This window comes from Procambarus clarkii, chromosome 48, assembly GCF_040958095.1.
Source record: "Procambarus clarkii isolate CNS0578487 chromosome 48, FALCON_Pclarkii_2.0, whole genome shotgun sequence".
NCBI lineage: Eukaryota > Metazoa > Arthropoda > Malacostraca > Decapoda > Cambaridae > Procambarus > Procambarus clarkii.
The window spans coordinates 31,754,707-31,768,789 of NC_091197.1; the positions used below are offsets into that span (position 1 = coordinate 31,754,707).

The 14,083-nt window shown below is 45.3% G+C and overlaps 1 protein-coding gene across 2 annotated transcripts in view; it reads right to left on the reverse strand.

Annotated features, from left to right (window-relative positions):
* The window catches only part of LOC123764817 (RING finger and SPRY domain-containing protein 1), a 100,365-nt gene that overhangs the window by 24,872 nt on the left and 61,410 nt on the right, over positions 1-14,083 (reverse strand). For both annotated transcript variants that reach the window (XM_045752999.2, XM_069302673.1), the window contains one exon: positions 1,093-1,307. In XM_045752999.2, the coding sequence (XP_045608955.1) occupies positions 1,093-1,307 (215 nt within the window). The remainder of the gene's footprint in view (positions 1-1,092; positions 1,308-14,083) is intronic.

A 14,083-nucleotide genomic window follows, 5' to 3' on the forward strand; every position in this document is an offset into this window, starting at 1 on the left:
GACACCCCAGAACCTACCATCAAATAGCTGCCGAGGCTGCCAAGAATGACTCCGCAAGAACTCTCAAGATGCTGCTGGATCTCGGCAAAAATAACCAAGGGCAATATAATGGAAAAAAAAGCTCTCGTGGGGAAACAGGCACAAAAGACACCCGAGTCTTTACAGGAGCTTGATCACACCCAGCCTGGGACCATTCCCACGTGGAGAGCACGAGCCAAGCTTCAGCCGCAACATATAGTCATACAACACCAAGTACAAATGTGCGCCCGCTAATGCCTCCTCAACCATCTCCACATGAAATGAGAAAAAAAAATTAGGAGGTCAAAGCGAGCTTTTTAAAACATGCCCGATATCATATCTTGCCTTCTCTACATATCTTGCCTTCTCTACATATCTTGCCTTCTCTACATATCTTGCCTTCTCTACATATCTTGCCTTCTCTACATATCTTGCCAGCAAGCAAGATTTGTAGTCAGAAGTAGTGAGTCAGTAGTAGTCAGCCCACCCAACAGTGAGTATGGGACCAGTCAGTCATTATGCAATGGCTGGAATCAAGGCACCCTGTACATTTTGGTTGTTACAGCCAGGTGGGGAAACTGGCAGTTTGTACCAAAGCTAATTGGCAATCATTGGGGCTTCCAGTTAGTTTTACCAAGAACCTTTAATTTTATGGAACATTGAATACCTTCTGGTAGTCATTTCAGTTTGACTGACTATTTTCCAATACCTTCATAGCATCAGTATGACCTGACAGACACTTGAAAAGATTCCTGTCGCACAGACGTATGTTATCTATCTTCCCCGACTAAACATAAGACTTGTCCTGCTGCAAGACGCTCCTTCATCTTGGAGAACAACCTAAAGGTTACTCACAAAGCAGTGTATCCCTGAACGAGGGATGTCCATCAACTCTATAATCTATTTTATATGCAAGTAATTTTATCATTTCATAAATAACAGTATAGTTTAGATCCTCCTACCAGGATGTATTTGCAAATGCGAAGTATTTGGAACCTCCTACCTAAACCTCATTTATAAAACACGTGCTTCTTTAAAACCAAATATAAAGTGAAATGACTTTAGGTTACTTACGTTGCATTTTTAAAGACTTGGGTGAGAGGTGGTAAAGGATCACCGTTGAGATAGAAGATGACCTGAGCCTTGTTTAGGTCCAGGAGGGAACCGAGCACGTCACCCGGCTGCCAGCTCGGGTGCGTGTGACTCTCACTCTGGGCATTATGCCAAAACAATTGCCTGCATCCATCATAAGCTACAGACACCTCGTCATCACCTATCCCATATCCTTCCTAGAAAAAAAAAACAGAGTTGAATGTAATGAAACATCATTTTCTGGATGAACTCCAAAGGCTCCCTGGATTTATCGGACTGATATATGGTACATTAGTCTGGGGCATTAGTCAATTGGAGTTAAGCCTACCAGGGACCACAAGCCAGAACCTACCTTCCCCCCCCTCAGAGAGCCAAAGGGAGCAATGGCCTATGGAAACTGCCATGTGTTTGGGAGCATTCCATGTCTGCCATTGACCAGGTTTAGACACCCAGAAAGGTGGGCATAACAAAACAGACCCCACTTGGTAAGAAACTGCCACTGAAAGCCAAACAGAGAGGCAGAACTCCCCAAAACTTAAAGAAACAAGTAAACATCTTACATTGCAACCTCGCCGTTTATCCTCGCACCCCCTCCCCTTCCCGGGAAGGAGAGGGGGAAGCCCCGGACCCCCATGCCAGCTACTCACACCTTCAGTTCAGAGGTTGAGCATTAAAAACAAAATGCAAACTGCCAACCGGAGGGAAGGAGGAAGGGACAGGGAGGGAGGGAGGAAGGGACAGGGAGGGAGGGAGGGAGGAAGGGACAGGGAGGGAGGGAGGGAGGGAGGGAGGGTGCAAGGGAGCCTCTGGGGCTCACCCAGAAAATGGCATTTCATTACATTCAATGCTGGTTTTCTGTGGGGAGCCCCTCCGGCTTCCTGGAGCTATCTAACCAAAGAGAAGTAAAAAGTGGGAGTAACCCGGGAGGCGGCCGCCACGTGCACATCAACTCAAAGGCGAGACAACTGGCTGCACACGAATGCAGCTAGTTGTCACACATGAATGACCGGGACCAGGAATATTGACCAGATAACAGGCGGTCAGGACCCTGTCTGACCTCCAAAACTCCCCGTGCCCGAATGTCAGCCCAAGACGTATTACCCAAAAACGGCAGCCAAAGCAGCAAACCTACGAATGTCATGGGAACGATGGTAGACCACAGGCTGGCTAGACTTAATAACCCTGTGGATGACAAGGGGGGACCCCGAGCCCTGGAACAGAGAACGAGGGAAACCGGATAAACCCAAAGAGCGTCCCCAGCCACAGAAGCTGAAGCGCGCAGATAACTGCGAAGACCCGCAACTGGACACAACACATGATGCACACCCGGCCTGACCAACCAAGCATCAATGACCCAAGGGCCCCTCTGGAAAGCCACCGTCTCGTTCTTCGCCAGAAAAGAAGGAGACGGCTGCAACGAACAAACTGACCATCAGGACCGAAAGAACAGAAACCTCTGCACTGGAGGAAAGCATGAAGCTCACCCATTCGACCCCCAGGCCAATGCCAACAGAAAGAGGGCCTTGGAAAAACAATCTTGAACTGAAGGAGCCAACACAAACCAAGGAAAAAGAGAGAAAGGAGACCACCCAGTCCAAGGACCAGGATGGTTCAGGCAGCGCATGAGCAGACCAGAGGTAAAACAAAGCACAAGAAGGCTTGTGAAACAGGGCCAAAGTGACATTCACCCTGACCGCAAGCTGGAGTGGCTCCGCCAGCGCCACACAATAAGAGGCGACAGTATTGGGCATCAAATGACAGTCCTGAAAAAGCCAAGAAAGAAAGGACAAAACAACCCGATCACAAATAGAAGACAACCTACGAAGAAAGAGAAAATGGCAAAAAGAACGCCAGGAAACTTAATACTGTCATTGAGATGAAGCTCGCAGGTGGGACACCATAAATGAAGCCACCTGATCACCATATATGTGTGTGATACACCCGAGTCAAAAAGACCAGACGAGAAGAGCAAAGGAGTAGACCAAACCAGCCATGTACCAGACTGGTCCGATCTGCTGAAAGAGGCGGAGCCGCGGAAAACGTCCCAGGTTCGGACACCGAGCAAGCAGCATTTGAAACCAAGGCTGGGCCGGCCCCAAAGGGGCCACAAGGACAACTCCAAGGATACAAGGACAAGGTTTTATCTCCCACGATAAAACTCCAAAAAGAGCCAGAACCCGAAGCTACAGCTGGACCAGGGAAAAGAGGTATAGGTAACCCCACCTCAACCAGTCCTACCAAAAGGTGTCCACCGCGAAGGCTCCGCAGTCGGGGATGGGCACCACATATAATGGGAGACCGAGACCACCCCAACACGAAGAGGTCCATCTCTGGGAGCTCCATACGTCCAGCAGAGCCAACTGAAGAAGTCGGCGTTGACCGTCCATTCTGTGGACAGGGAAATGAACAGAGACCGGTCGTCAGCCAGGACGTTGGACACTTCCCAGATATGAACCGCACAGAGAGCCAAACTCCAAGAATCCAGCAGATGAGTCACCCAAAGTGACAAGCCCCAAAGAGCCAAGAACCAAAGAGAACCACTGTGGTTCGAACAATGAATCATCGGAGAGCAGTCCAAATGGAGCCGGATCGTAGAACCCCGAGCAACCCAAACCCTCCAAAGGGACAGCCAAACCGCCGCGACCTCCCGCACCGTGCTGTGAGCCTGACAGAATTACAGAGCCCACTGCCCCTGGCTGGCCTGGTGAGCACCGGTCACAAAACCCCATATGAGAGATGAGGTCTCTGTGAACACTTCGAGCGAGGGCTTGCGGAGGCGCCAAGACACTGAACCCCGAAAAACCCGAAGAGGAAGCAGGCGACGCAGCAACCGACGCTAGGCCCCTGGAATCCGAAACCAGCAATCGTGAGAGAGAGAGGCGGAAGGGACATTCCTGAAGGAACGTGAACAGGGGCCGACGCCCCTTACAAGAATCCAGTCGACGAGCAGAGCGAGCATTGCTCCAACCAGACAATGCTGGCTTCGAAACCAGCACCAATGGCCCACCCCAACTGGAAGAACCCACAAACCCTGGCACGACCTTTCTAATAAGCCCTAGAATGGCCACCCCTGGAGAAGCAACAAATCCGACATAGATAACAACTAGATGAGGCCACCTGCAGAACTGAGTGACAGCAGCTTCTGCAAACAGCAATGGACAAAAAGGTGATGAAAACTTAAGAGCCAGGGTTCAAGCAGATTCCAAGGAGAGAGCGAGCACGGCCTGATAATATGCGAGGTGAGAAGCAAAGAACAGAGACACCGCTTCCCCGAGAATCAGCGCAAACAGCTTCAACAGTGTGGCCAACACCTTAGCTTTCACGGCCAGCACCCCAGACGAAGGCCCGGCACTCAACACCTCCACATCCTCCCCAAGCTAGTCCGAGGATAAATTAAAAAAAGGGACAAGAAGCACAAGACAGAGGCCAAATTTCCACGAGTGCACAAGTCCTCAGCCGCCAAGGACGCCAAAAGGGTGGGAACCTACATGTGTAGCTGTAGAAGGCCAACATCCCATGGAAGCACAGGGGCAAACAAGCACACATTAAGGCACTCAAAACTCATCCCCAGGTAAACCTGCAGACTGGTAGCAGCCTCCTGCCATTCAAGCATAAGGGTCCAACAAAAACCCATGCCACGCCCCCTGCAAAAGGAAAGGGCAGTCTGCAAGCCAGGATGACTCTGAAACCTCATAATGCACCCAGTACGAGGAAGAACCGTACTCTAACGAGGACGGATCCATCACAGAGCCATAATTTGGGTCACGCAGGAGGTAAGCAGCAACAGCCTCCCAAACCTCCTTAGGCAAGATTCGAGAGGCAGAAATCTACGGAAAGAGGAAGCCGAGGAACCCAAGGGAACTTGGAACCGAACATGGGGAGGAGTAGACCCCAAATCATACTCATACAGGGAAGAAGGGGGGTAAAAAAAAGCCCTCCCCCTGCATCAACAAACCCAGTGAAGAGGGCACTAAAATCCACATGGGATCAAAGGGGGCCCAAGCCCCCTTTGATCTTGCAGGACAACTTATTTGTCCTGCAAATATTTGTCCAGCCCCCTTATTTGTCTTGCAGGACAACTCCTCCCCAGCCCTGGGATCCTCCAAACCAGACCCTGGGGCAGAGCCATCCTTCATGCCCTCCAGCCCTGAAGAAAAGGCAGGGTCCACAGAAGGGAGGGAATTATCTGGGGAAAGTGCCAAGCCTTTACGACTATATATCACTGGGAAGGGATCAGGTTAAGGAGTTGGGATGGGACGGGGTAAGGAATGGTGCCCAACCACTTGGACAGTCAGGGATTGAACGCAGACCTGCATGAAGCGAGACCGTTGCTCTTCCGTCCAGCCCAAGTGGTTGGAGTCCAGGGGGAAAAGCAGGAAAGAAGGGGGTCTGCTGGTAGGACCCAGAAGCCTCGGCAGGAGGAGCAGGCTCGAATGCCTCTGTTACCGATTTTAATGGGGCAGCCCCACAAGCCGCCCGAGTCTCATCACCAACTAAACCCTGCCCTGACTTCGAAACCTTCGGATGTTTGGAAGCCGAGAGCAGGGGGGAAAGGGGAAAGGAGCAGGGCAAACAACACCAACCGGGAAAGGACTTGCAGGCACGGACTGAACCAGAGTCGAAGCTACTAACACCCCCAAGTCCGGGTCCTAAAACCAAAACGGGGCAGCCCTGGGGCACCCAAGCAGGCAACCAACCTAGTGCGTTGCAACAACCTAAACCAAGCATGCAACGCGGATGCCGCCTGAACCTGAACCTCAGTGACAATAGAATGGGTAAATTGCAGCACAAGCAGAGAACACGTCTCGCAAGACTCCGGGTCAAAGGTGTTGTTGACCCAACAGGCAGCATGATGGAGGCAAAATAGGTGACTGTCACCCAGAGACAAGGGCACAGAACAACCTGCAAACTCACACAAGGCAAGGTGGAACTCAGAAGATGCAACCATCAGTCAACCAAGCTCCGACAAGGTTTTCCAGGGACCGTAGGCTGTCTGCTACAGGAAGCCCCCGTGATGTGTACAATCACAGGGGCCTAGAGGAGGGCCACCAACATACCCAATGTGGACCAACAGCCAAACAAGACAAACCCCCTCCAGGCAAGGAAAACAAAAGTAAAAGAAAAACCCCACAAAAATACAATGCCACCAGAAGGAACAGGAATAGAGCCGCCGTGTAGGTAAGCAAGCAGCACAGCACCTTACGCCCCAACTAGCAACAACACCACTTCCTACCCAAGGCCAAACAAAGGATACGAAACCCCAGCTGGCCCCAAGGGCAGGGTAAATGCCAAGCAGCAAGAACCCCTACAGAAGTAGTTTCCAAAGGCCCTATTGAAGGGAACCCTAGAACCTATGGGTAGTACTTACAGGACGCTTAGGGAAGGTAGCGCTAAACCCATGCAACCCCAGTACACTGAAGTTACTCCTGACCACCACCACAAATAGCAGAAAACACCAAGAAGGCTCAATGTCTGCACAGAAACCGAGACCAGAGTTGACAACCACCCCCATAGCACATCAGCCTACGAACTGGAGGTGTAAGTAGCCAGCACTGGGGGGGGGGGGGGTCCGGGGCTCCTCCTTCCAGGGAAGGGAGGGCTGAGCAGACAAACAGCGCGGCGGCAGTGTATGATGTTTGCTTGTTTGCTCGTTTCTTTAAATTTTGGGGAGTTCTGCCTCCCTGTTCGGTTTTCGGTTGCAATTTCTTACCATGTGGGGTGTGTTTTGTTATGCCTACCTTTCTGGGTGCCTAGCCCCAGTCGATGGCAAACATGGAATGCTCCCAAACACAGGGGGGAGTTTCCATAGACCATTGCTCCCTGTACATCTCTTGGGATGGAGGGAGGGGGGGGACAGGTTCTGGCTTTTGATCCCTGGTAGGCTGAACTCCAATCGACTGATGCCCCAGACTAATATATCATATATCAGTCCGGTAGCTCCTGGTGTCGGAAAATCCGACACCATTTAATAATAATATCATACAGACAGATAAGAGCTGTGTTGTATAAACAAGTAACCCATAGAAAACGTAACTTGTAGTGGAATTACCATCTAAAGAAAACGGGATATCATCATCACATACTATTATATTCTCCACCTATTATGGTGGGAATTATTCTTAAATACATTAGTCTTTGGACTTTACCATCATAAAAACATCTTATATAAATTAACTTAATTATCAATATTAAAGTAGAGTAAATGTGACCCTTCTATCACTTTCTGAAATCTGGACAAAGTAGGCCAGGCGTCAGGGAGGAAGGAGGGCAGTCATTGTTGTGTCACCTCCGAGACGTGTGGAGCAAATTCGGCTCCTATCATTCTGGACAATGTCGGCCAGTAACGTCAATAGTATGGAGTGTTAAACAGCCATTGTTTATAACGAGACCAGAGGCTCACACGGGAGCAAATTCGGCTCCTGTTAATTTTACTTGGACGTAGTGTTATGGAAACCAAAGGTACCATCTCCAACACGATGTCTACAATTCAAGTTAAGTGTTCTTTCCGAAACCCGTTTATCATTCATTTATGGCCATTAATGTCAGGATATAGGGTGACCCGGTTAGATCACGTGGAAGCCTCAAACTAAAGGTAATTAAGCCAGGTCTTCATGTTCCATGTACAGTTTTCTCTGAAATACTTGTCATATATAGGATTCTGGCTTCACAGCTAGCGCACTTTTGACAGGTCAAGACGAGGATGCAAGATTATGTGCACCAGTTACTGGGTGATAGAAGCTACCTCAAAGAGGATAATTTGGTGTCTACACCCTAGTTATACCTGGTGGACTAACCTGCTGTACTATAAGATAAGGAACCTTTTCAATGTATGTAGTTACTGTAGTTTGATTGGCTGCATATATATTAATTTAATAACCCCCCCTAATGTGTAGAGGATCGATTTGTGAGATTATGAGATTATTGCAGAAATACAGTCCACTTATCATTATACAAATTGCTATCGAAGTATATAAATTAACGTAAATATAAATTCATATAAATCTCACAGGTCGGTTCCCACATTATTTGGTCATCTTCGAACCGGATGACGGATTATTTGATCCTTTGAACCCACATTTGGTCATCTTAGTACCGGATGAACCAGTTAACCAGTGGATTCATTAAATATACTAGTGCAGTGTTATTTAAACAAAGGCCAGCCAGTCAAAGACGGAAGCGTAGCCTCGAGGGAGCTCAGGAGCCTCCCTCAGTTCAGTTCAGCCTCATCAGCGGTTTCATGCACACCCACAGACATTTGGTGGCGTGTTATTCTGTGAAATGACAGCGCTAATATAGAAGCCAGCCAAATTAGTGGCTGGGGTCTTCGTGAGATTGTTCACGGATTTCGTGGTGTTACATTTCGCGAGAGATTATCTACGAATTTTGTGGACTTTATTTCGCGAGGTCACTAATAATATTTAATACTTCTAGATAATATTAGAAGTTTCATAGAGGCTAATTAAGAGGCTATTATCAATAATTGTGTATATTATTTCTCCAAAATAGAGAATTATTTAATATATATTGCACTAGTGATCACAGTATAATATTTACTAATTGCCAACCCACAACAGGGTAGGATATTACCATTGACTAGTTGAACTATTATCGTTCATCCTAGTCCCATTATTACCATAGTCAGTTGTACTATATTCAACAACCTAACACCATTAATGAATGGTCCAGACCCTATTTTGGGTGTAATTTTTATCAACTCGAGTTGAGTTGTATATATAATAATTTACTTATGATCATTACACCTTTGAGTGATTAATTAGTGTCTCTTCCATCCTAGGGTGATATAGAAGAGCTAACCTAAAGGTACTTCCAGTGACACTGGTTTATCACTCAAATCATTAGTGTGTATGATTGTATATATATAATGTGTATTAATTTTAAGTGCTAACCTCTAGTAGAGGTAGGATTATTGCCTAGTGAGTTCAGAATTTACCCTAGGCTACCATTAGTGTTTGTTCAGTATTATGAGCAGCCCAAGTACAAGCCCCACAAGGCTTCACCAACTAGCCAGTATGGATAATGCAGGGAGAATGAAAAGAACCCTTGCAGGTCTTAAAGGCCACTTAACAAGACAGATCAAGAAATGTGAAGATTTGTCACAACAATCAACAGTTGATTATGCTGACCTGGAAAGCTATTATCAAGCAGCTGCAGGTAAATTTGAGCAAATCAAATGCCAAATGGCTGTCCTTGTGGGGACAGACTACTACCATCAATTCATTGGTAGCCCTACTAAATATCAGGGCATAACCATGTTAAACTCAGCAGGAGGTAAATTACTCTCAGGTCCAGTATCAAGCCTGAGGAGACCTATGCCTGCAGATAAACAATACCAGTAGAAATCTAAATTTGTCAGCTGATTATATTTCTCCAGTAGCATTATACTAAGGAGATTACAGCTGACTATACCAACAGAGGTTGATGTTAGTATCATCATTTAAAGCTGGAGATGAGTTCATGAGGCCTCAGTGGCAAATCAGTGAACAGTAGCCTAAAACAGCTACAAGTCACTGCGACCAATGTCACTGAACCCACTGCAGTCTCAGAACCATACTTTACTTTAATGATGAGCTATTCAATCTTCTGAATCAATTAACTAAATTAAACCCCAATAAATCTGATGACTGATTTGATACATTTATTATTTAATCAAGATGTATTCCATGGGCCTCAGTGTTTATATATCAGTGACCAGTTACCTGAAGAAACTTCAAGTTATATCTGATGTCACTGATCTCACTGCAGTCCCTGAATCATACTTGACTGTAGTACTTGATCACATTCAGTATTCTGGGTTAAATAATAAGTAATAAGGCTTGAATATTAGCCTTTCAAGAGTTGACAGGGAAATGAAATCGCATTAGACTTCTAACCCCTGCAACTCTAGTACGGGACATCCGTCCTGTACGAACAGACACACAAATGTGTAATTACTAACTACTAACATCAAATTAATGTAATAATTCGAAGGAGGAGTATCGGTGTTCGTCTGTTCTAAACAGGACTTCGACCCGTGAGCAGCCCCCTGGGGAATTATGTCGGAAAATCCGACACCATTTAATAATAATATCATACAGACAGATAAGAGCTGTGTTGTATAAACAAGTAACCCATAGAAAACGTAACTTGTAGTGGAATTACCATCTAAAGAAAACGGGATATCATCATCACATACTATTATATTCTCCACCTATTATGGTGGGAATTATTCTTAAATACATTAGTCTTTGGACTTTACCATCATAAAAACATCTTATATAAATTAACTTAATTATCAATATTAAAGTAGAGTAAATGTGACCCTTCTATCACTTTCTGAAATCTGGACAAAGTAGGCCAGGCGTCAGGGAGGAAGGAGGGCAGTCATTGTTGTGTCACCTCCGAGACGTGTGGAGCAAATTCGGCTCCTATCATTCTGGACAATGTCGGCCAGTAACGTCAATAGTATGGAGTGTTAAACAGCCATTGTTTATAACGAGACCAGAGGCTCACACGGGAGCAAATTCGGCTCCTGTTAATTTTACTTGGACGTAGTGTTATGGAAACCAAAGGTACCATCTCCAACACGATGTCTACAATTCAAGTTAAGTGTTCTTTCCGAAACCCGTTTATCATTCATTTATGGCCATTAATGTCAGGATATAGGGTGACCCGGTTAGATCACGTGGAAGCCTCAAACTAAAGGTAATTAAGCCAGGTCTTCATGTTCCATGTACAGTTTTCTCTGAAATACTTGTCATATATAGGATTCTGGCTTCACAGCTAGCGCACTTTTGACAGGTCAAGACGAGGATGCAAGATTATGTGCACCAGTTACTGGGTGATAGAAGCTACCTCAAAGAGGATAATTTGGTGTCTACACCCTAGTTATACCTGGTGGACTAACCTGCTGTACTATAAGATAAGGAACCTTTTCAATGTATGTAGTTACTGTAGTTTGATTGGCTGCATATATATTAATTTAATAACCCCCCCTAATGTGTAGAGGATCGATTTGTGAGATTATGAGATTATTGCAGAAATACAGTCCACTTATCATTATACAAATTGCTATCGAAGTATATAAATTAACGTAAATATAAATTCATATAAATCTCACAGGTCGGTTCCCACACCTGGGAGCCAGAGGGGTTCCCCACAGAAATGGTTTAAATCATTTACTGTAATTAATATCAGAAGGGATGCAACAAAGAAATAAGACGGGGTAACAAAAAATAAATTATAATTACAAAGAAAATATTTAAAAGTGAGATAAGATACTTACTTGTCTTGCATATAATTAAATTCACCTTAAACATTAAAATATTAATTAATAATTATTTTATTGTACAGTATATAATAAAGTTGTAAAGAACTCAAAGTAAGGATTATGCTTGCAAAATGTTGGGAATATAGGTCGCCATGCATGGAGTTAAATGTGTTGCCATGGAGAGTTAAATGTGTTGCCATGGAGAGTTAAATGCCGCCATGGGCAGAGTTAAATATTGTCATAGGTATACTATAGTTAAACAGTGCCCTGGAGAGGGCTACATTATGTGTAGATTATATGTTAATGATTCTGAGACTAATTCTACCCCAGCACCAACACAAACTTGTCCAATTCTCTTTAGTAAGCTTCCACTAGTGTTCCAGCAACATTTCATGCATGTGCTGGTACATGCATTAAATTAAGCATTTTTCATGTGTACATTATGAAATATCTATCTCGCCTCCATTCCATGGAGTAGTTTGAGTGCTTTGTATCGGTTCTTATAGTTTGCACGATTCACTGTATGTATGCTTGCAGTAAAAGATCTGCACACTTTACAGCTCTGTAATTTGGCCTGCCTTGCAAGGGGACATGAGGACCAAACAATATTCTATATGAAATAGCACCAGTGCTTTGAAGAGTACCATCATTGGTATGGCATCTATTGTTTTGAAGATCCTCCTTATCCATCCTATAATTCTTTTTGGCTGTTGCAGTGTTTGCTTTATTGCAATCTCAATACATTAGGTCAAGTGATATTCCAGAAGTCTTTGATTTTGTTTGCTCCTTTCTGTGACGAGATGTGGACGTTTATATTTTACACTTCTTTCAACCCTCAAAAGCAGCTATCATCTGCTCAGCAGCTCAGGGTTTTGGCTCTTCATGCCATTTCCTGAAAGTCATTTCCTGAAAGAAAATGGAGAACCAAACCCCGAGAACTCAGCAGAAGAGCTACTCGAAGAGACCAGCACCAAAGAGACAAGGACAGAAGAGACTCTCCCTCCACCTGGTTGAGACAATGAACCATGGGGGAACAGTCCAAATGGAGCCAGATCACAGAGCCAGGAGGAATTCAAACCCTCCACAGCGCCTGTCAAATGGCCACAAACTCCCGAACCATAATATGTGCCCGGTGAAAGAGGCGGCCAACAACCCTGGCCAGACTGGTGAGAGCTGGTCACAAAACCCCAACAATAGCCGAGGAGTCTGTGAAAATGTCGAGCGAGGGCAGGGAAAAGGTACTAAGGAATGAAACCCTGAAAAATTCGACTTGGCCAGAATCCCAAAATCTACATCCACTGCACAAGACAGAAAAAAAATTCTTCAGGAGGAGAGGTTTTGGAAGAAGAGGTAAGACAGAAGAAAGAAAACCCCTGAAACCACAGCAGGACACGGCAGCTCGACTGTTTTCACACCCAAAGTGGAAGGAGCCACCCCTGGAGAAGGCCGAGCCACATCCCGAGCAAAACCCTGCTCCAACTTTGAGACCCTCTGGCATTTCGGAGCTGGATGCAGGAGGAGAGGAATGGCAGCCAGGTGCACCACACCTGAAGAGAAAGGATGATAACCATGGTGGAAATGTCAACACCCCTCAATGCCAGGTCCCTAAAAAACAAGACGAACAACAAACAACATGGCAGAGGCATAAAGAATGATGGTCATTTCCTTGACATGGATGACAAACACCCCTAAAACTCACACTAGGCAAGAGCAGATCTAAAGGGAAATCCATAAACTACACCAAAACCAAAGGGATTACCAGGGCCTGAAGGAATGGCCAAACAGGACACCCAGGCACTGGGGATGCTCATAGGGAATTATATAGGTAGACCAACACAGCCTAGTTAATGTGACTGAAGGTAACCTCAGTGTGCCATGTAAAACATGCATGCAAACACCCCAATGTGCTGCCAGATACGTCTATATCCAAGGCGTATTCTGGCCACTGTAACATCACATTGCCGGGTTCTTGTTCTATTAGTCCCATATGTGAATGTCATATGTGAACATCTGGGATATAGACATATCTGGCAGCTTTCTCAAAACCCAAATGTCGAGTACACAATGTGTCAACTTTGTGAAAGAGAAAACATGCACTCTCTTGAACATTATATTGTAGAATGTCCCATATTGACTGACTTTTGCCCTCCTGGGCTAAGGTATGCTGAACTGTGTAATTACTATATGAGTACTGGAACACTTGATGATATATTGGACTTGTACCCAAGATTAACCATGTAATGTATCAATTATACAATGTATGTATGTGATGTAACTATATAACCTGAGCTTGTAAAAGTACCTTAATCACCTTCAGTGATTAAGTGCTTAATTCCACACTAGTTTCTCTATCAGCTATCTCACCCTGTCAGAGTAAAAGAGACAAATGTATGTGAATGCATGTGTGTGTGTATGTATATGTATGTGTATAAAGTATGTATGGAAGCTGATCAGAATTACATTTCACCTTTGTAAATGCACATTAACACTTTCGCGCTATCTGGACGCGCCGGCGCGTTCGGTTTCGTCTAACGTAAACGCATAGTGGACATAAAGTTATGTCTACTTTTAAAATATTTGTATAAAATTCAATTTTTATCCGATTTACTTTGGGTTTGTTTCAAACTGCGCGCTATGAGGCTCTCTTTCTCACCACTAGGCTGCATGGTACAATAAGTTCATGAAAGGTGTGGATAACTTCGATCA